At 45.1% G+C, this 20,390-nt stretch overlaps 1 protein-coding gene and 1 long non-coding RNA gene across 2 annotated transcripts in view; one reads left to right on the top strand and one right to left on the bottom strand.

Annotated features, from left to right (window-relative positions):
- Positions 1-20,390, top strand: part of LOC135200438 (uncharacterized) — a 112,446-nt gene that overhangs the window by 34,738 nt on the left and 57,318 nt on the right. The gene's annotated exons all lie outside the window — the stretch shown is intronic.
- Positions 7-20,390, bottom strand: part of LOC135199920 (uncharacterized) — a 31,516-nt gene continuing 11,132 nt past the window's right edge. The window contains exon 3 of the mRNA XM_064228039.1: positions 7-1,494. Coding sequence (XP_064084109.1) covers positions 838-1,494 — 657 coding nt within the window. The 3' untranslated portion in view covers positions 7-837. The remainder of the gene's footprint in view (positions 1,495-20,390) is intronic.

The raw sequence follows: 20,390 nt of genomic DNA, 5'->3' as shown, positions 1-20,390 counted from the left end.
TGTAAACAGTAATATCAAAACTGATATAGCATTCATGTAGAACCTGTACAGAATATGGTGGAAAAGATGACGCTTTCCCAATTTTGAATAAAATTAGCTGACATATAGCATCTGATATCACCAAAATAACATTCCAGCCATCAGTGACGTAAAATAAAACCAACTTCAGGGCACCGTTGCGTGTGCATTACCACATAAAATAAAGTTGACCCCCGAGATTTGCGGGGGATAGGGGCCACAACCTCCGTGAATAGCAAAAACCTGGGAATACTTGATAAAAAAGACTTATAACTGCGTATTTTGATAGTTCAAATGCAAAAAAAAAAAACTTAAGAATGCTTATACGTACATACCTGAACATTTTAATAGTTTTATCACGAAAAATGTATTTAGTCATAAAATTATATGAAAATACAGTGTAAATTAGTGAAATTTCTCTATGAAAAATTCCGTGAATAGGTAATTTTTCTGTTGAGAGTGTGGATATATACGTTCCACATAAAAATCCGCAAATAGGTGGAGCCGTTAATCCAGAACCGTAAATGAGCGGCGGTCGACTATACATATACTATAGATTCAAATTTTAAGGTTATTGAGCAAATTGAATACTTTGAAAGATTGCGTTTGTGCATCTCAGTTTCTTCTTTACAAACTTTTAGGTGGACTGTCACATTGCCAAATGTCTTTGTCTTAGTTAAATTCAGAAATTGGTATTTTTTCTTATCACTCTAGCCAGTTCTCATTCTCAGTTGGTGTACAGCCCAAATACAATTAGAGAGAAAACTGTTATCCATGGATGACTTGCTTTTGCAGACTGGTGAGCAGCTTCTGTTTATTTTAGTTGCTTTTTATAACAAGCCCACAGTCTATTATAGTCACTACGTTAGAATTGAGGTGTTTTGCTGCATTTTCAATAATATGAGGATTTTTGGTTACCACTCCCAGAGTCTCAAATTTGTCCTGCAGATGACATGTTCCTGAAGAATAAGGATCCACACCAGCCTGAGAAATTGTTGGGAAGGAATAAGGATCGTGTACAGTATTGTGAAATGTCGTGGAAGAATATGGGTCTCTTGGAAACTGATTAAATGTGATGGAGGAATAAGGGTCCAACTTAAGATTCAATGACGACTTGTACCACACAGAGAATTGCAGAGAGTTGCCTGACCGTGAACACGTCACAAGACCTGGAGTAATATTAATTTCCTTCAAAGACATTCCTTGTACGTTTACTCCACGACCGTCGCCTTTCCAACATAGTCGTTCTCTTCCATCTAGCAAGTTATTTTCCAGTACTTGTGTCATGTTTGAGCCAACGAAAGACTTGTCTCCTTCTCCTGTGCAGAGTCGAAAGAACGCTTTCTTTCCTGATGCTTCACTGGCTGGGGACAGATCTTTCATCTGGATGTAAGTTGTTCCTCTCTTAACTCCTCTCCAAGACAAGTCCAAGAACACCTGAGGACATTGCTTCTCTAGAGCCACAATTTCGTCATACTGAAATTCAAGAACACGAATTACATATTTAAAGCAAAAGAGGCATTGAGATAGTTGCTGGTGCATGGGGATACTACAAATAAGACATAATGTGCCCTGTACGTACTTTGCCTCCAAAACTAGTAAACATTTTGTTTTGTTCATGAAACTTACCTGTCAGATATATATATAGCTGTATTCTCTGAAGTCCGACAGAATTTCTAAAAACTTACGACACACGTAGTGGGAGTAGGGTGGTTAGTACCCATTCCCGCCGCTGGGAGGCGGGTATCAAGAACCATTCACATTTTCTATCAGATTTCTTCTGTCACCGGTGTTGTAAACAACTGTTTACAGCACCTCCGCCTCAGGATTTTGGAAAACTGTTTTTGGCTTGAGTATCCTCTTGACTTTTTGTTTTTTTGATATTGGATCGATAGCTAGGCATACGTTGATTGGATTGTTTAGATTTTGGCTTGGTTTTTTCCTTAAATATGTCTGGGTCTAGTTCGGCTAGCGCCAGGGTGTGTATGAAGGATGAATGTAAGGTGAGGCTACCAAAGGCTTTGGTTGATCCTCACACAGTATGTAAAGGTTGTAGGGGACAAGTATGTATGTATGATTTTCGCTGCACTGAATGCGAAAGTTTGACTGATGTGCAATGGAAGACGTATGAATCCTACGTTAATAAATTAGAGCGTGACAGGATCAGGAGGTCTTCCTCCAGGAGTAAATCGGGTAGCAGATAGCAGACAGGGTATTAATGTATCCCCTTCTAACCCTCCTGTAGAGTTTGTAACTCCTATCCCCGTAGTGTTGCCTTCGGGCCCTCAAGTGGTGTCTGCGGAGGGTAATGCTCTTTCGCTTATTTTGGGTTTGTTGAAGACGCTTGAATCCAAAGTTCTTGCCCTTGAAAACAGGCAAAGTGCTAAGTGCAGTGATAGTGCCCCTAGTGAAGTGGAGGGGGCGTCAGATTGGCCCTATAGCGCCTCTAGGCTGGGACCTCTGCCGGACTCCCAGGACTCAGGGAGAGGGCATGTCGAAGGCCGAAGGAGGGTTACGGGGATCCCCCACCGATCTGACATCCCTTCAGCAGTTCCTGTAGACGCTTCCCAGGCTGCTAAGGAGCGTGCTCGAGCACGCCTCCTTAAGGATTGTTTTTCGTCTTCCGACGCGTCCTCCCCACGCAAGGGGTGGGAATCTCGTCCGGATTCGCGGCCTCTGAAGAGGACCTTCCAAGATCAGACGCTTCACGTCATGCTCTGTCTGATTGGCGGTCTTCTCTGGAAAGCGTAGCTTTTCCACCCCAGAAGAAGACTAGGACGTCATCTGACGATGACGCCTTCGAGCGCCCCAGTCGCTCTTGAGCCAGGGCTTTTCCTGTGAGAAGGAAGAAGGCGTCCCCTCGCCCCTCGCCTTCTCACAGGCACAGCTCTTCTCCTCGTAAGGAGACTTCTCAGACTGAGATAATCCTCGCTATGCAACGTCAACTGGATGCTTTGCTTAAGCAGAAGGAGACGGTTCCTCATCGCAAGAAGGACGACAGACTGCCGATCAAAAGGACCAGCCAGTCTCCTCCGCCTTCTCCTCGTTCTTCCCAGACTCCTGGTGTTTCGCCTTCTAGACTTCGTTCTTCTCCCCAGTGTTCGTCTAGAGGTGGCGGTAGACGTCATGAGAGAGAGAGGTCTCATCGCGCTCCCCTCTCTTCTCGGCGAGAGGACGATCGGCATTCCGATCTCGACGCTTTTGCTGACGACGAAGTTGTACCTGTTGGACAGACTTCAGTACGTGTTGATCCTCGTTGTAAGGAAAGAGCGTCTTCCTTTTCTGCTCCTCTTCGACCTGCTCGTGTCGATGCTCAACGTGACGCTCGTCAGGATGCAGGACCTGATTCTTCGCGGGACATTCGTAGGGACGCTTCGCGGCACGTTCGGAGGGACGCTTCGCTGGATGCTCGGATGGACGCTAGGATGGACGCTCCGCTGGACGCTTGTAGAGAAGTTCGTAAGATCGCTTTGGATGCAAACGTGGAAGTTCGCTCTCACTCAGACGCTTTTCCCGTGTCTCTTGCTGACGCTTCACGTCTTCGTGCAACATCACGTTCACCTCAAGCTTTGGTTTCTGACCCTGTGACTGTGAAGGATTCTGTTTCGGGTCCGCTCCCCACTTCTTCTCGACATCGTTCGGATATGAGACTCGGAGCGAAAGGACTTTTGCCGCTTCCTTCGGGGTTTCACTCTGGTAAGGAAGAAGGGGAATTAAGCTGTTCTTCTGAGGATGTTGATGGAGAACAGCCTTCGACGTCTGCTTCTTCGGACTACCAAGTCTTGGCTTGGCTTCTCCGTGATTCGTTCGGGGATACCTTCCTTCCTTCTGCTCCGCCTTCTCCTCCCTCGCAGTTTTCTTCGTCGAAAGCAAGCAAGACGCCTGGTTTTGTTAAAATGAAGACTTCGCTGTCTACCAAGAGGGCTTTCCGTAAGGTTAACACCTGGATGAAATCTAGGAAAGCGCAAGGAAGGACTACTTTTGCCCTGCCTCCGTCTAGACTTAGCAGTAAGGCAGGGATGTGGTATGAAACTGGTGAAGAGTTGGGACTGAAGGTTCCTACTTCGGCGCAAGGAGATTTCGCCAGCGTTGTGGATGCCTCTAGGAGATCTCTCTTAGCTTCAGCTAAAGTTTCGTGGACGACTTAAGAACTGGGTCATCTTTTGAAGGGCCTTTTCAGGTCCTTGGAAGTCTTCAACTTCTTAGACTGGTGTCTTGGAGTGTTAGACAACCAGTCTCTTAAGCCAGATTCGATCAGGCTGGGGGAGCTGTCCAGTGTATTGTCATGCATGGACATGGCCGTCAGGGATGGCTCGGAGGAGTTAGCCTCTCATTTTTCAGCAGGCGTTGTTATGTTATTAATAATTATTCAGTAATTATGATAATTGTATTGTTGAGAACGCTACCAACAGTTCCATGATTCCTGATGCCACCGCCAGATGTCGGCGTGTGTTGTTGTTGCTGTAACCCCGCTCATTACAATAAAGTTAAGCTTCAACATGTGATTTTGTACATGAACTTTCCTGTCAGACATATACTTAGCTTACATCTCTGACGTCACGACAGAATTCAAAACTCGCGGCAAACGCGACAGGTAGGTCAGGTGATCTACCTTACCCGCCGCTGGGAAGCGGGTGTAAGAACCAACATACCTTTCTTGCCAGATTTTTTCTGTCGTCGGTGTCGACCACACCTGTTGTCGGTACCTCTTGACAGTTGGATTCTTTTCTCGTTTTCGCCCTGGATTGTTTCTACGGACTTTTGGTGAAGTACCCGATCTTTTGGCCTGGCATTCGCGATTTGTGGACAGTTATTTGACTTTTCTTTGGATTTTTCTTGGATTCATGATGTCTGATGTTGATACTAAGAAAACTGCTATGTTTAGAGTTTGTTGTATGACTGAGTGTAAGGTGAGGCTACCGAAAGCTGCGGTAGACCCTCACACGGTATGTTTGAAGTGTAGAGGGAATGAATGCACCTTTAATAATCCTTGTAATGAATGTGAAAAGCTGAATGAGGATGAATGGAAGTCTTTGTCTTCCTACTTGAGGAAGCTTGAAAAGGATAAAGTTAGGAAAGCTTCTTCTAGGAGCAGTACTAGATCTCGTATTAGCGAGTTGGATATAGATAATCCTATTTTAGAAGTAGCTCCTTTGTCAGTTTCAGCTCCTGCTCCCTGCACCGAAGCCGAAGATGCGCCTTCGGAAGTGGCCTCCATGAAAGCCACCATTCGCAGTATGGAGAGGAAAATCAAACAATTAGAAGGTAAGAGTGATTCCAATAGTGATTTGTGCAGTGAACCCAGTGCAGTGGAGGGTGCGTCTGATCGGCTCCCTAATGCTTCCAGGCCTAGACCTCTTCCAGACTCCCAGTCCCAGTGGAGGAGGAAAGTCGAAAGCCGCAGGAAGGTTAGGGAGCATCCCCACCGGTCAGGCGTCCCCTCGGTAGCTCCTGTTGATCGTTCCCAGGCTACTTTGGATCGCTCCAAGAGAGAAATATTGCGCCAATGCTTCTCGTCTTTGCCTTCACCTTCTCCTAAACGAGGATGGAGCGCTTCGGAAGCCTCACGCCCTTCGAAGAGAGCCTGGAACGCTCCCTGCGCCCGTCCATCCAGCCCTGAAGTTTTTTCGGAAGAGCCTGAGGTGGAAGCGAAGAAACGTAAGAGATCTCAGGAGTATCGTTCCCCGAGCAGAGATCGAGCCTCGTCACCTGTTCAAGAGTTTGTGAATTCTCCTGCAAGGGTGTTGGCTAACCTTCAGGTGCAGATTTCGGCTCTGGCTGGCTCTTTTTGCGTGTCGTCTCGTCGTAGGAAGGACGTCTCGCTTCCTGTAAAGAAGTCCAGGCTCCCCTCTCCTGACTCTCGCTATTCGACGGAAGCGGCCCGCTCACCTGTGCGTTCGGATTCTCGCAGGAGACTTTCTGCTTCGGACAAGATCCCATCTGCGTCCAAGCGCCATTCGCCTGACAGACAGGATGTCTTTGTTTCTCCTTCGGACGAGGAGCAGACTGCTCGTAGGAGATCTTCACCCTACAGACGCTCTTCTCGAGACAGGATCGCTCCCCTTGATAGGCGCCAAGAGCCTAGTAGGCGCTACTCGCCTCGTAGCCGCTCCTCGTCTCGCCTCCACTCTCCTGTTGACAAGCGCCCTAAATCGGACGGCGCTCTTCGCTGGACAGGCGTCAAGAGCTTGTTATGGCGCGTTTCTCCTGGCAGGCGCTCTTCTCCTGACTTTCACTCTCCTCGAGTCAGACGCCGAGATCCTAGCAGGCGCTTCTCCCCTTGTAGGCGCTCACCTAGTAGGCGCTCGTCGCCAGAGATCCTCTCGCCTCGGTTCAGGCGCCAAGAGCCTGGTAGCCGCTTCTCGTATGGCAGGCGCTGTTCGCCTGGTAGCCGCTCTCCTTTGGATAGGCGCCAAGAGCTGATAGAAGTTCTTCTTCAAACAGGCGCTCTGCTCCTGACAGCCGCCTTACTCCTGTTAGGCTCCAAGAATCTGGAAAACGCACTCCTCCAGACAAGAAGGATGTTGCAAGTAGGCACGTTTCTGAAGCTTTGTCTCCAAGACGTATACGTCTTACTTCCTCTAGAGACTCTTTTAAGAATAGTTGCGCCTCTAAGGATCATGAGGGTTCTTCAGCTCAGGAAGAACAGGATCCCTCAGAAGAAGAAGGACCAAAAGACTCCTCTGTTTCCTCCTATAAGAGGTTGACAGATTTGCTCCTGCAAGAGTTCGGAGATATCCTTTCTCCTGTGGCTCCTCCTTCTCCTCTTTCTTTATTCTCACTTCGAAGACGTCGAAGGTTTCGTCTTGTGTAAGGATGAAACCTACAATGTTTCCATGAAGAAGGCGCTTAGAGGTTTTGGAGAATGGCTCCTTTCTAAGGAAGAGAAAGGGAAGACTGTTTTTCTTTCCCTCCGTCTAAACTGACTGGCAGATTGGGATTCTGGTACGAATCGGGCGAACCTTTAGGCCTCGCTCTCCCTTCGTCTGCGGACTCGGACTTCTCTTCATTGGTGGATTCTGCTCGTCGTTCCGCCCTCATTGTCCGCCAAGGACTACGTGGGGGATGAACGAACTTGACCACCTACTGAAGGAATGTTCCGAGTCCTGGAAGTTTTCAACTTCCTTGATTGGTCTTTAGGAGTTCTGGCTAATAAGACCCAGACCCATGATCACTGTCTCCTGAAGATCTTAACTGCGTCCTCACTTGCATGGACAAAGCAGTGAGAGACGGATCGAGTGAAGTCTCCTCACTGTTTGGAGCGGGAGTTATTAAGAAGCGGTCTGTCTATGTTCGTTTCTCACTAAGGCAGTTTCACATGCACAAAGGGCCTTTGCTTATGTATGCTCAACCTCTCCTCTTCTGTTCCCCAAGAAAAAAATTATTCAAGATGTCTCGAGTGCCCTTTCAGCTAAGGCTACTCAGGACATGTTAGCCCAGGCGGCAGGAAACCTCGCTTGTCTTCCAACCCAAGGCAAGAAAGAGACTCATCTGAAGCAGGAGCCCTTTCGAGGAGGACCCGCTGTAGGGGGTTCTTCAACCAGAGGAACTAGACCTTTTAAGAGAGGTAAAACCTTCTCTAGGTCAGTCAGAGGGAAGAAATAGCGATCAAGGACTCCAGACATCAGTGGGTGCCAGACTACTGAAATTTGCCGACGTCTGGGCCCACAAAGGGGCAGACAATTGGTCCCTATCGATTGTCAGCAAAGGATACCTCATTCCCTTCTCGTCAAGACCACCATTGACGACAACTCCGAGGGAGTTGGTGGCCAAGTACAAGGACCCCATCATGAATCAAGCCCTTTCTCTAGCAGTAGATCTCATGCTAGAGAAGGAGGCTATAGAACTAGTGAAAGATCCCCGCTCTGCGGGCTTTTACAACAGACTATTCCTAGTTCCGAAGAACTCAGGAGGATGGAGACCGGTTTTGGATGTAAGCGCCCTGAACGTCTTTGTGGAAAAGAGGAAGGTTCGCCATCGGAGACAACTTCCTCAGTGTTAGCGGCTCTTCGTCCAGGGGACTGGATGGTGGTCTCTAGACCTTCAGGACGCTTACTTTCAGTGCCGATCCATCCTTCTTCACGGAAGTATCTACGATTCATGATGGGAGGAAACATCTTCCAATTCAAGGCCTTGTGCTTCGGCCTATCGACTGCACCCCAAGTTTTCACGGGGTTAATGAAAAACGTGGCGCAGTGGCTACATTTGGGAGGGAGTGAGGGGTGTCGCTTTATCTCGACGACTGGCTAATCAGAGCAGAGCCTCAAGAAAGATGTCTGGAGGACCTTCAAAAGACCCTTACATTGGCAAGTTCTCTGGGACTTCTGGTGAACTTCCAGAAGTCTCAATTAATCCCAGTCAAGAGCGGATCTATCTTGGGGATTCGGATAGCTTCTCTGGCTTTTCGGCTTTTCCGTCGCCCAGAGAGGATAGCTCATTGCTACGAGAAAATAACGACCTTCCTAGAGAAAGATGCATGCACAGCGAGGGAGTGGATGAGTATGCTGGGGGACACTCTCCTCGTTTGGAGCAATTCGCTTCTCTAGAAGGTTGCATCTCAGGCCTCTACAGTTCTTCCTATACCAGAAACTGGAGGCGTATCACTCCCTAGATCTGGAGTTCTGCCTTCAAGATCTCAAGGGGAATCAAGAGAGACCTCGGTGGTGGAACAACCCACTTCGTTTGTGGAAGGAATGTCTCTTTACATGCCGAACCCCAACCATGTGTTGTTTTCCGACGCATCGGAAGCAGGTTGGGGAGCGACGCTCGGGACAAGAGAAGTGTCAGGCACCTGGAAGGGGGATCAGGTGTCCTGGCACATCAACAAGAAAGAGTTGATGGCAGTCTGGATGGCATTGAAAGCCTTCGAGCCCCACGTCCGAAATGCAGTAGTGCAGGTCAATTCGGACAACACAACAGCCTTGGCGTACATAAAAAAACAGGGGGGACGCACTCCTTCTCCCTGTACGAAACAGCAAGGGATCTTCTGCTGTGGTCTCAAACAAGGAAGATCAGTCTTCTCACCAGATTCGTTACAGGGAGAAAGGAACGCCAGGGCGATCTCTGCAGCAAAGAATCAACTCCCGCCTTCCGAGTGGACCCTCCACTCAGAGGTATGCCAAGACTGTGGAGAAGATGGGCAGACCTCACATCGACCTCTTTGCAAACAGCAAGGAACGCAAGAATCGAACTTTACTGCTCCCCGATCTCAGACCCAGGAGCAGTATCAGTGGATGCGTTTCTCCTAGATTGGACAGGTCTAGACGTCTACGCCTTTCCCCCTTCAAAGTACTGGGACAAAACCCTCAAGAAATTTGCTATCTCGGAGATGACAAGAATGACGCTAGTAGCTCCGTTCTGGCCCGCCCAAGATTGGTTCACAGAGGTACTGGAATGGTTGGTGGACATTCCAAGAGCACTTCCACAAAGACAAGATTTGCTCAAACAAACCCACTTCGACAGGTATCACAGAAACCTCCCGCCCTCTCAATCTGACTGGCTTTCGAATCTCAAAATCTGTCAGAGCGAAGGGGTTTGGGGTTTTCGACAAAAAGCTGCTAAGGCTATCGCCTCAGCTAGAAGACCTTCGACCCTTAAAGTCTACCAGTCGAAGTGGGACGTCTTTCGCCGGTGGTGCAAGGAACCAGAAGTTTTCCTCTTCCAGTACCTCTGTGACTCAGATAGCAGATTTCCTAGTTTTCCTCAGAGGAGAAAAATGCGGTTTGGCAGTATCTACTATCAAAGGATACCGGAGCATGCTGGCTGCTGTGTTCAGACATAGGAATTTAGATCTTTCGAATAACAAAGATCTTCATGATCTATTAAGATCTTTTGAAACTTCCAAGAAAACTTCGAACGAAGTTCCAAGTTGGAATCTGGACGTGGTTCTTCGTTTCCTGAGGTCCTCTAGGTTTTGAAACCACCACATTTAGCCTCCTTCAAAGATCTTACGAGGAAAGCTCTCTTTCTCATGGCTTTAGCATCCGCTAAAAGGGTTAGTGAGATTCATCATGCCCTAGAAGGAAGGGTAGGTTTCAAAGGGAGATTCCGTGGTTTGTTCCTTCCTTCCTTCGTGTTTAGCAAAGAATGAGAAACCCTCAAATCCTTGGCCAGGAGCTTTGAGGTTCGTGGATTATCTACCTAGTAGGGGAAGAACCTGAAAGAACTCTTTGCCCTGTTAGGAGTTTAAAATACTACCTTTGAAGAAGAAGAAAACCCTTAAGGGCATTGAGGACAGACTATGGTGCTCTGTAAAGGACCCCAGCGAGCCATTGTCGGAAAAAGAAAATGCGCTGTCTTTCTCATTAGAAGTGTTGTGAAAGAAGCACATAGATCTTGTAAGAAGAACATTTCAAGCTCCTAAAAGTCAAGGCTCATGAAGTGAGAGCCATTGCCACTTCCTTGGCTTTTAATAAGAATATGTCTTCAGAATCTGATGAAACTACATTCTGGAGATGTAATTCAGTATTCGCCAACCACTACCTAAAAAGACGTCAGTATTACGTATGACGAGTGCTTCGCATTAGGCCCGTACGTATCGGCGGATTCGGTGCTGGGGCAGGGAGCTGGAACATATCCTTAGTAGTTTTTTCCCTTGTTTTTGTTAATTGAGTTCATATGGTTGTATGAAAAATGATGCAGGTAGGCATCTTTTTTCGTTTGAATTACGTTTTAATACTAATAGAACTTTAGAGTTTGGTTAGGTGATCGGATTTGGTTTGAAGCTCCCTGCGTTGGTAGTGGACAGGTTCTGTCATGGAGAAGAGGGCGAACCCCACCATTGACATGATCCGACTTGGATTCTACTAAGTAAGCGGATATCAAGTCCCGTTAGTAGACCAAAGAGTCTTTTCAGCTGTAGGTCACGCCCTCGCTGGTAGCTCTTATGGCTATGCAGACTAATAGACATATCTATGAAGTCTTCAGCCTAAACAGGTAAGAACCAAGGTTATTTTTATCCTACAACAGGTGTTGTTTTACCTTTTCTTTGTTATTTTCTGTCTTGTTACCCTCCACCAAGGGTGTCAATCAGCTAAGTAATATGTTCTGACAGGAAAGTTCATGTATAAAAATGATATTGTTATTTTACAATAAAGTTTTGTACATACTTACCTGGCAGACATATACGATTGATGGCCCGCCCAGCCTCCCCTCAGGAGACAGGTATAAGAGAGAAAAAATCTGGCAAGAAAGGTATGTTGGTTCTTACACCCGCTTCCAGCGGCGGGTAAGGTAGATCACCTGACCTACCTGTCGCGTTTGCCGCGAGTTTGAATTCTGTCGTGACGTCAGAGACGTAAGCTAAGTATATGTCTGCCAGGTAAGTATGTACAAAACTTTATTGTAAAATAACAATATCATGTTTACATCATGAATATCACCTCCAATGTACGACATCGAGACATGGTGATCAGCGGCGAGATTAAAAACGACATCTAGAACTCACTAAGCAAGTATTATAATACAGTATAGGCCTTTTAGATTTCGTGTATAAGCCTAAAATACTGAGTGTTCCCGACTGGCAAACATGGCTTCGTCGACGGAAGGTCTTGTAGCCCCAGCAAAATTCACTGCTAGCCTAGGGGCGACACAAGAACGTGAATGGAAGTCTTTTAAGCAACAGTTCGAGATTTATTTACTTGCTTCTGAGAAGGACAATAAACCTGAAGAGACTAAGGTGGCCTACTTTTAAACATTGGAGGTGAAGAACTTCTACAGATTTACAAATCTTTCGAATTTCCAGTCCCAGCAACCGGTGACCCTAATCCAGCCAGTGTGTTGAGGGATGTTTTGGCGAAATTTGACGCCTATTTTTCTCCGCGCAAGAATGAACTTATAGCAAAGTACAAGTTTCGAAGATGTATGCAGGAAACAAACGAAACATTGGAAGCCTATGTTACCAGATTGAAAATTCTTGTGAAGGACTGCAACTATGGTAACCAACGAGACAAGCAGCTGAGGGACCAAGTGGTGTTTGGATGTACTGAGGACAAACTTCGTCAGAAGTTATTTGAAGTTGAAGACCTTACCCTTGAGAAGACATTGGATTTGTGTGTGGCCTTTCAAGCAAGCAAAAGGCAGATGGACGTCATCAAGTCTACTCCTCGGCAGACCAATGACTGTGGCCAAAGTGAGAGAAAAGCCTAGAAGGGAGAAGACTACTGGTAGCAGACACGACGCAGACCATGATGGTAGGCCTAGGCATGAAAATAATGAAGGTAGGCCCAAGTCCAGTAGACCCAATATTCCTACAAATAAGTTGCGCCCTTGCAAATTTTGTGGGGAAAAACATGAATGGCGTAAGGAAAAGTGTCCAGCTCATGGTAAGAAATGTACAAAATGTGGTAAATATAATCATTCATGCTGCCTAAATGTAAAAGTAGGAAAATAAATTATGTATCAGGTAATGACAATGACTTTGATGTGAGTAGTTCAGATGAATCTGAATTTGAATATTTGCTTAAAGTGTCTAGTAAAAAGGATAAGCTAATTGAAGCTGATTTTGAAGTTAATGGTAAAATAATCAAATTTCAAGTAGATTGTGGAGCTAGCGTAAATGTAATTCCTCAATATTTAATTCCTAATGTCAATTTAAAGCCTTGTGACACTACCCTAGAAGTGTGGACTTTAGACACAGTTAGACCTAAAAAGGAAAGTGCAGGTTAGTAATTAGAAATTGCAAGAATAGGAAGAAATATACCTTGAATTTTTTGGTGGTTGATTGTAAATGCACTCCATTATTAAGTAAAAGAACGTCAGAGCAAATGGGACTTATTACAGTTAATTATGAAAATATTTCTGCAACTAAAGATGTACTTGATAAGTATGACAATGTATTTAATACTGATGTGGGTACATTCCAAAATGTTGTTAGACTAGCCATTAACACAAATGCAGAATCAGTAGTGATTCCTAAATGCAGAGTTCCAATTAACCTTAAAAAACAGAGTATGTAAGAAAATAAATGAAATGGAAAAACATAAAATAATAGCTAAAGTTGACCAACCTACTGACTGGGGTGAGTCGGATGGTGTAGCTGAAAAGAAATATAAGGATTTAAGAATTTGTATTGACCACAAGCTTTAAACAAGTCTCTGAAAAGGGAAACATCATCCTACCCCTGTAATTGATGATATTCTACCCCAACTGTCAAAGGCAAAGGTTTTTTTCATCTTTTGATTTGGCCAATGGGTATTGGCATTGTGTTCTTGATGAAAAATCTAGTTTTTTAACCAACTTTTCAAACCCCTTTTGGTCGCTACAAGTGGTCAGACTACCATTCGGTTTAAATGTTAGTGGTGAGATTTTCCAAAAACAGTTACTCTTGAATCTTGAGAATCTGATGGTGGTGTATGTATTGCTGACGATGTTATAATTTATGGTGTAGGTGAAAAACGTATGAGGAAGCTGTTAAAGACCATGATAGTAAGATAATCAAATTTCTGAAAGGTGCCAGGCTAAGGGTATAAAACTTAATAAGTCTAAGGCCGTATTAAGAAAATCTGAAATTGCTTTCTTAGGTCATAAAATCACAAGTAAAGGTCTCATGCCGGACCCTAAAAGGTGGAAGCTATCCTGAATATGAAACCACTACTGATGTAACTGGTGTTAAAGAGTTTACAGGTATGGTTAATTACTTAAGTAAATCCTTCCTAATTTATCTGAGGTGTTAGAACCAATAAGAAAATTAAACTCATCAAAATACCGAATGGAATTGGACAGAAAAACAAGAAAAAGCTTTCATTGAGTCAAAAAGGCTTATCACTAATGCCCCAAATACTGCAGTACTATGACCCAAACTTAGACCTTGTCATACAGTGTGACGCTTCGCAAAATGGGCTAGGTTCAGTATTGTTACAGTGTGGTAAACCAATTGCTTTTGCTAGCCATGCTTTATCAGAAACCGAAAAAAGGTACGCACAAATTGAAAAAGGAAACACTTGCTATTGTTTTTAGTCTTAGAAAATTTCATGAGTATGTCTATGGTCGTAAAATAATTGTTGAGTGATCACAAACCTATTGCTAGTATTGTTTTGAAACCCTTGTGTAATGCTCCCAAGCGACTGCAAGGAATGTTGCTTAAACATTCTACCAGTACGATGTTGAAATAAAACATACATAAAAAAAGGTAAGGAAATGTATGTGGCTGATGCACTCTCAAGATCTTATTTGCCATTAGATAATTATAAAGAAAGTGAATTTGAGCAAGTTAACATGCTTGATTATTTGCCAGTAAGAAAAGAGCGTCTTGATGAAATTAAATATGAAACAGACCAGGATGAGACTTTGCAAATTTTAAAATCCTTAATCTTAAAAGGTTGGCCAGAAGGAAATGATGAGATACCTAATGTAGTCAGAGCCTATAGTCATACTAAGGATGAGTACTCAGTTCAAGACAGGTTAATTTTTAAGAGTAATAGAATAGTCATTCCATTAAACCTCAGACATAAGATAATGCAGGTCATTCATTCAGCACATATAGGAATTGAGGGCTGTCTACGGAGAGCCAGAGAATGTATCTATTGGTCAGGAATGAACTCTGATATAAAGCAATTCATCTTATCATGTGAAATTTGTAATAAATTCCCTTGTGCTCAACAAAAGGAAACTTTAATTAATCATGAAATTGCTGATCGGCCATGGCAAAAGGTTGGAGTTGATCTAATGAGTATTGAAAAGCATAATTATCTTATAACTGTTGATTACTTCAGCATTTCATACAATCAACTTACATGTCAGATATATACATAGCTAAGACTCTGTCGTCCCCGACAGAAATTCAAATTTCGCGCCACTCGCTACAGGTAGGTCAGGTGATCTACCGGCCTGCCCTGGGCGGCAGGACTAGGAACCATTCCCGTTTTCTATCATATTTTCTCTGTCGCCGGTGGTATCAACATTGTTGTTACTACCTCCTGACTTAGATTCTTATTTCAACCTTTGATCATCGTTTCTCGGCTTTTTGGTGACGTATCTGGATCGTGGTTTTTGGCATTCGCTACTGTGGATGATTTTGGACTTGCTTTTTGGATTTTTCTCAGTATGTCTGATCAAATGTGAGTGTGAGAATGTTTGTGAATGTAGGCTGCAGGGTGAGGATACCGAAGGCTTTGGTTGATCCTCACACTGTATGTCGTAAATGTAGGGGGTTTCAGTGTTCTTCTACTAATACCTGTCATGAATGTGAGGGAATAATGCGGAAGAATGGAAGACTTTAACTTCTTATTTGAAGAAGTTAGAGAGAGATAGGGTTAGACGTTTGAAAGGTGTGAGTACAAGGCCTATTGAGCCTTTAATTGACCCTATATCTAATCCTGATGAGTTGGATTTCTCCCTATATGTCGACTTCACAAGCTTTACTTTCAGAAGCGGCCTCTGAAAATCGCCGATCTGAAAGCCACTATTCATAAGATGAAGTCCAAAATGGCGGACTTACAAGGTAAGGGTAGTGAAAGTGAAATGTACAGTGAAGTGAGTTCTCCCAGTGTTGTGGAGGGGGCGTTTGATCGTCCCTGCGACGCTCCCAGGCCTAGACCTCTTCCAAGCTCCCATGCCCAGAGGAGAAGGAAAGTCGAAAGCCTTAAGGAGGTCGTGGGGAATCCCCAACGGTCAGACGTCCCTTCAGCAGGCTCTGTTTCGATTCAGGCTGCTCAGGGCCGCTATAGAAAAAGCGTCCTGCGAGAGTGTTTCTCCTCCTCTCCCTCTCCCTCACCTAAACGAGGGTGGAAGGATTCGGACCTTTCTAGGCCTTTGAAACGGCATTTGAGAGAACCTGAATTGGATTCAAGCCCGGAGCGTTTCTCAGATGAAGCTCCTTCATCTGTTAAAAAGGCGAAGGTGGCGTCAGCGTCACCTTACATGGACGTACCAGAACGCTTGCCTTCTACTTCTCCCCCGATTGAAGATGACGTGGGAGAAGCTTCAAGGAAAATTCTCCTAGCTGTACAAGAACAGCTAGCCTCTTTGGTGGGAGTGTTAGCGAGAGATCCTCCTCGGAAGAAGGACGCTTCGCTTCCAATCAAGAAGACTCGTCCTCTCTCTCCTGCTAAACGAGAGGCGTCTTGCAGACTTGAAGCTTCGTCTTCCAAACATTCTGCAGAAGTTTCGGTTTCTAGATCGAGATCTAGGGAACCTTATGGCAGAGACGTGACGCCAGATAGACGTGAGGCGTCTTACAGGTGCGACGCGTCATACAGAGCGTCATATAAGCGTGAGGCGCCAGCCAAAGTTTTGGCGCCAGTCAGGACGCCAGTTGAGAGCGAGACGTCTTCCAGGCGCGAGGCGTCATCCAGACGTCAACAATCAGACAAACGCGAGGCGTCAGCCAGGACGCTTGGCGGACGAGAAGCGTCATCCAAGCGTGAGGCGTCATCCGCTTATGGAGTGAAGTCTAGGCTTTTGGCGCCTACCAAGAAGGAAGCTTCTCTTAAAGCTCAGACTTTGAAGAGGAAGGAATATCATTCCCTCAGTCCCTCTCCTATCAGGAGTTTGTCTCCCCCAGAGGAAAGACGTCCTGATTATCTTCAGAAACTCTCTAGACCCCGAGTTGGAGGAAAACTCGGAAGACGAGTATCAGGGAAGAGAAGGACTTTCTAACTATAAAGTTTTAACAGCCCTTCTTCTGGAAGAGTATGGAGACGATTTGACCCCTGCCACTCCTCCTTCTCCGCGCTCTCTGTTCTCGAGCGCAAAGGCGAAGAAGTCTTCGTCTTTTCTTTGAATGAAGCCGCCATTTCCATGAAGAGGCTCTTCATTCTTTAATTCTTGGATGGAGTCAAAGAAGGAGTTGGTTAGAACGGTCTTCGCATGCCCCCAGCGAGACTCGTGGTAAACGGGGCATTTGGTATCAGATGGGAGAGAATATGGGCATTTCTCTTCCGTCTTCGGCAGAAGCGGACTTTTCAACCTTAGTCGATGCATCTCGAAGGCAAGGTTGAACTCTGCCCGTGTGACTTGGGGCATTTCAGAGCTGGATCATCTCCTCAAGGGACTCTTCCATGTATTAGAAGTTTTCAACTTCTTAGATTGGTCCCTTGGGGTGATGTCCAAGATGGCCCATGATTCGGAAGGACTCGACCCAGAAGTCCTTCTATGTATTCTGTCTTGTATTGACAAAGCGGTACAGGATGGTTCGTTTGAGATCTCCTCTTTTATTTGGAGCAGGCTCTCTTAAGAAGAGGACAGTCTTTAGTGCCGTTTTTGACGAAAAAACTGTACTCCCACTCTCAAAGGGGCAGCTCTACTGTACTCTCCTTTATCGGACTTTTTGTTTCCTTCTCAGTTAGTGAGGGACATTTCTCGTTCATTAACTGAGAAGGTGACTCAAGACCTTCTTACCCAGTCAGCTAGGAAGAAGAAACCTGCTACTGCAAAGGAAAAGAAAGGACCGAGTACATCAGTTCAGCCCTTTCAAGGTGGCCCGACCTCCAAAGCTCCCGCAAGAAGGAAGGCTCCTGAGAAGAGAGGTAGGTCTGCCTTTCGTCCCTTCAAAAAGGGAAAGTGATGCTTCTCTCCTCCAAGCACCAGTAGGTGCCAGGCTCCTGGGATTTGTGGAGGCCTGGGCACGTATAAACACAGACGCTTCATCAATGTCTGTAATAAGGAAGGGATATCGTATCCCTTTCCTGGACACTCCTCCCCTAACGTCAACACCGCGGGAACTGACAGCCAAGTACAAGGATCCTGTGCTGAGAGATACTCTTCGATCGATGGTGGATCAGATGTGGGACAAGAGAGCGATAGAACTAGTACTGGATCAAAACTCCCCGGGGTTTTACAATCGCCTTTTTCTGGTTGCGAAAGCCTCGAGAGGGTGGAGACCAGTACTAGACGTCAGCTCTGAACAAATTTGTTCAGAAGGAGAAGTTCTCGATGGAGACTTCTGCCTCAGTTCTTGCGTCAATGCGATAAGGAGATTGGATGGTGTCTCTGGATCTCCAGGACGCCTATTTTCACGTCCCGATCCACCCTTCATCGAAGAAGTACCTCCGTTTCATGCCGGGGGGAAGGATCTTTCAGTTCAGAGCCTTGTGTTTCGGCCTTTCCACAGCTCCTCAGGTCTTCACAAGCCTGATGAAGAATGTGGCGAGGTTTCTTCACCTCAAAGGTGTAAATATCTCTCTGTATCTGGACGACTGGCTCATCAGGGCCAGATCAGAGAGACAGTGCTTGGAGGACCTTACGTTGACATTAAACCTGATCAGATCGTTGGGATTACTCGTAAACCTCGAGAAGTCACAGCTGACCCCCAGACAGAACTTAGTCTATCTGGGGATTCAGATGGATTCTCGGGGTTTTCGAGTATTTCCTTCGCAAGAGAGAATCGCAAAAGGTTTGCAGAAAGTCTCTCTCTTCTTAGGGAAGGAACAGACGTCAGCGAGGGAATGGCTGAGCCTTCTAGGGACCCTTTCCTCGCTCGAACAGTTCTTCCCACTAGGAAGACTTCATTTACGTCCGCTTCAATTCTTCCTCAAGAGGTCTTGGAGTTGGAAGACCGGACATCTTTCAGACGCCTTTCCCATTCCAGTGGAGATGAGACCGCACTTGGAATGGTGGTTGCCCCCTCTGAAGGAGAACAAAGGAATCTCTAAAAATCCAGAACCCAGACCTAGTGTTGTACTCCAACGCGTCGGAGAAAGGTTGGGGAGCAACATTAGGCTCGAAGGAAGTGTCAGGCACAGGTGTCTTGGCACATAAACTGCAAAGAGCTCTTCGCCGTACACCTGGCTCTGAAGAGTCTAGAACCTCTTGTTTCGAACAAAATAGTTCAAGTAAATGTGGACAACACCACAGCACTTGCCTACATTCGGAAACAAGGAGGGACTCACTCCCGAAATGGGACAACTCATCGCCGCCATCTCATCGCCAGCCAACTCATCACCGCCCCAAACTCATCTCCGGCCCAACTTATCCCCGGCCCAACTTATCTCCGGCCCAGCTCATCTCCAGCCCAACTTATACCCGGCCCAACTCATCACGGTCAACACACACACACACACACACACACACACACACACACACTGCAAGGCACTGTAAATAAAAACGAAACAACAGTTACTCAATTACCAATCCTACTATTTGTAAACAAAAATACCGAACTATGAAATCAAAGTTTGTCAACAAAAACGTTAGTAATTTTCAACCTTTCAACGCACGACGACAATTACTCAATTACCAATTACAAACAAAAGTACCCAAGTATGAAATCAGTTGTTTGTCAACAAAAACGTTAGTAATTATTAACCTTTCGATATATCACTTTCAGTTTTACATTCTTTCAGTAAAACCCAAAAAATACAATGGAGACAATTTTAAGTCAGAGAGGCAAAGCGAAATTTTCTCATGATGGCTATTTGTTCATTTTCGACAAATTCAGCAAAACGGACAGACAGCAATTTGTGATGTTCTGGGAAATGTGATCAGCTCGGCAGGTGATTAAAGCGAGAATACACAAGATTTGGAAACGTAGTTAAAGTCTTGAATACTCACACCCATGACTCTTCACTGATAAAAGTAGAAGTGCTTCTTTCACCTTAGCCAAAACATGCAAAAACACATTGCGGCTTTGGGTCTAAGTTCTCGCTATAATAACGATAGCCAGTTTCTTTACAAGTAAAGATGATACTGGCGCTTGCATTTGTACCTGTCAATCATATTGATTCATATATTGATGTCTTAGCTGATGAATTATCCCCAGAGCATGTGCCAGTCTTGAACTGGCTTGAAGACAATTATATAGGTCGGTTAAACAGACATGGAAATAGCAGACGTGCACCACTCTTTCCATTGGAAATGTGGAATTTGTATTTTCGAACTTTGAATCATGAAGATAAAACAAACAACCATGCAGAAGGAGCGAACAGAAGATTACAAATGGAATTAGGAATGGAACATCCTACACTCTGGAAATTCATAAATGCACTTAAAAAAGTTCAGAAAGGTAGAGGATTTTTTATTTGGAATCACTTATAGCAGGCAGTTCACCACCCGCCAAATTAAAAAAGTACAGGGATACTGATTCCCGCATTCTTAGAATTGTCCAAAATTTTAATGAAAGGACTCCCATTGAATATTTAAGAGGCATTTCTCATAACGTAAAATAATTTTTTTTTTCTATATTTTCATGGATTTTTTGTCTTTAATTATAGGTGGTAGTAATTTATTTTTAGTGTCATGAAAGAGTCATACTGATTCTGAATAAAGGTGTTTTTAATATTTACTGAATTTCATTAATCACTGCCGGGAATGAGTTGGGCCAGGGATGAGTTGGGCCAGGGATGAGTGGGCCGGGGATGAGTAGGCAGCGATGAGTTGGCGGTGCATGATGAATACGTACCCCATTCCTCACTCCGTGTTTTCCCTTTATGAACTAC

Source organism: Macrobrachium nipponense, chromosome 26 (assembly GCF_015104395.2).
Source record: "Macrobrachium nipponense isolate FS-2020 chromosome 26, ASM1510439v2, whole genome shotgun sequence".
NCBI classification, from domain to species: domain Eukaryota; kingdom Metazoa; phylum Arthropoda; class Malacostraca; order Decapoda; family Palaemonidae; genus Macrobrachium; species Macrobrachium nipponense.
The sequence above is the reverse complement of the archived record's forward strand: the minus strand, read 5'-3'. Positions and strand labels throughout refer to the sequence as shown.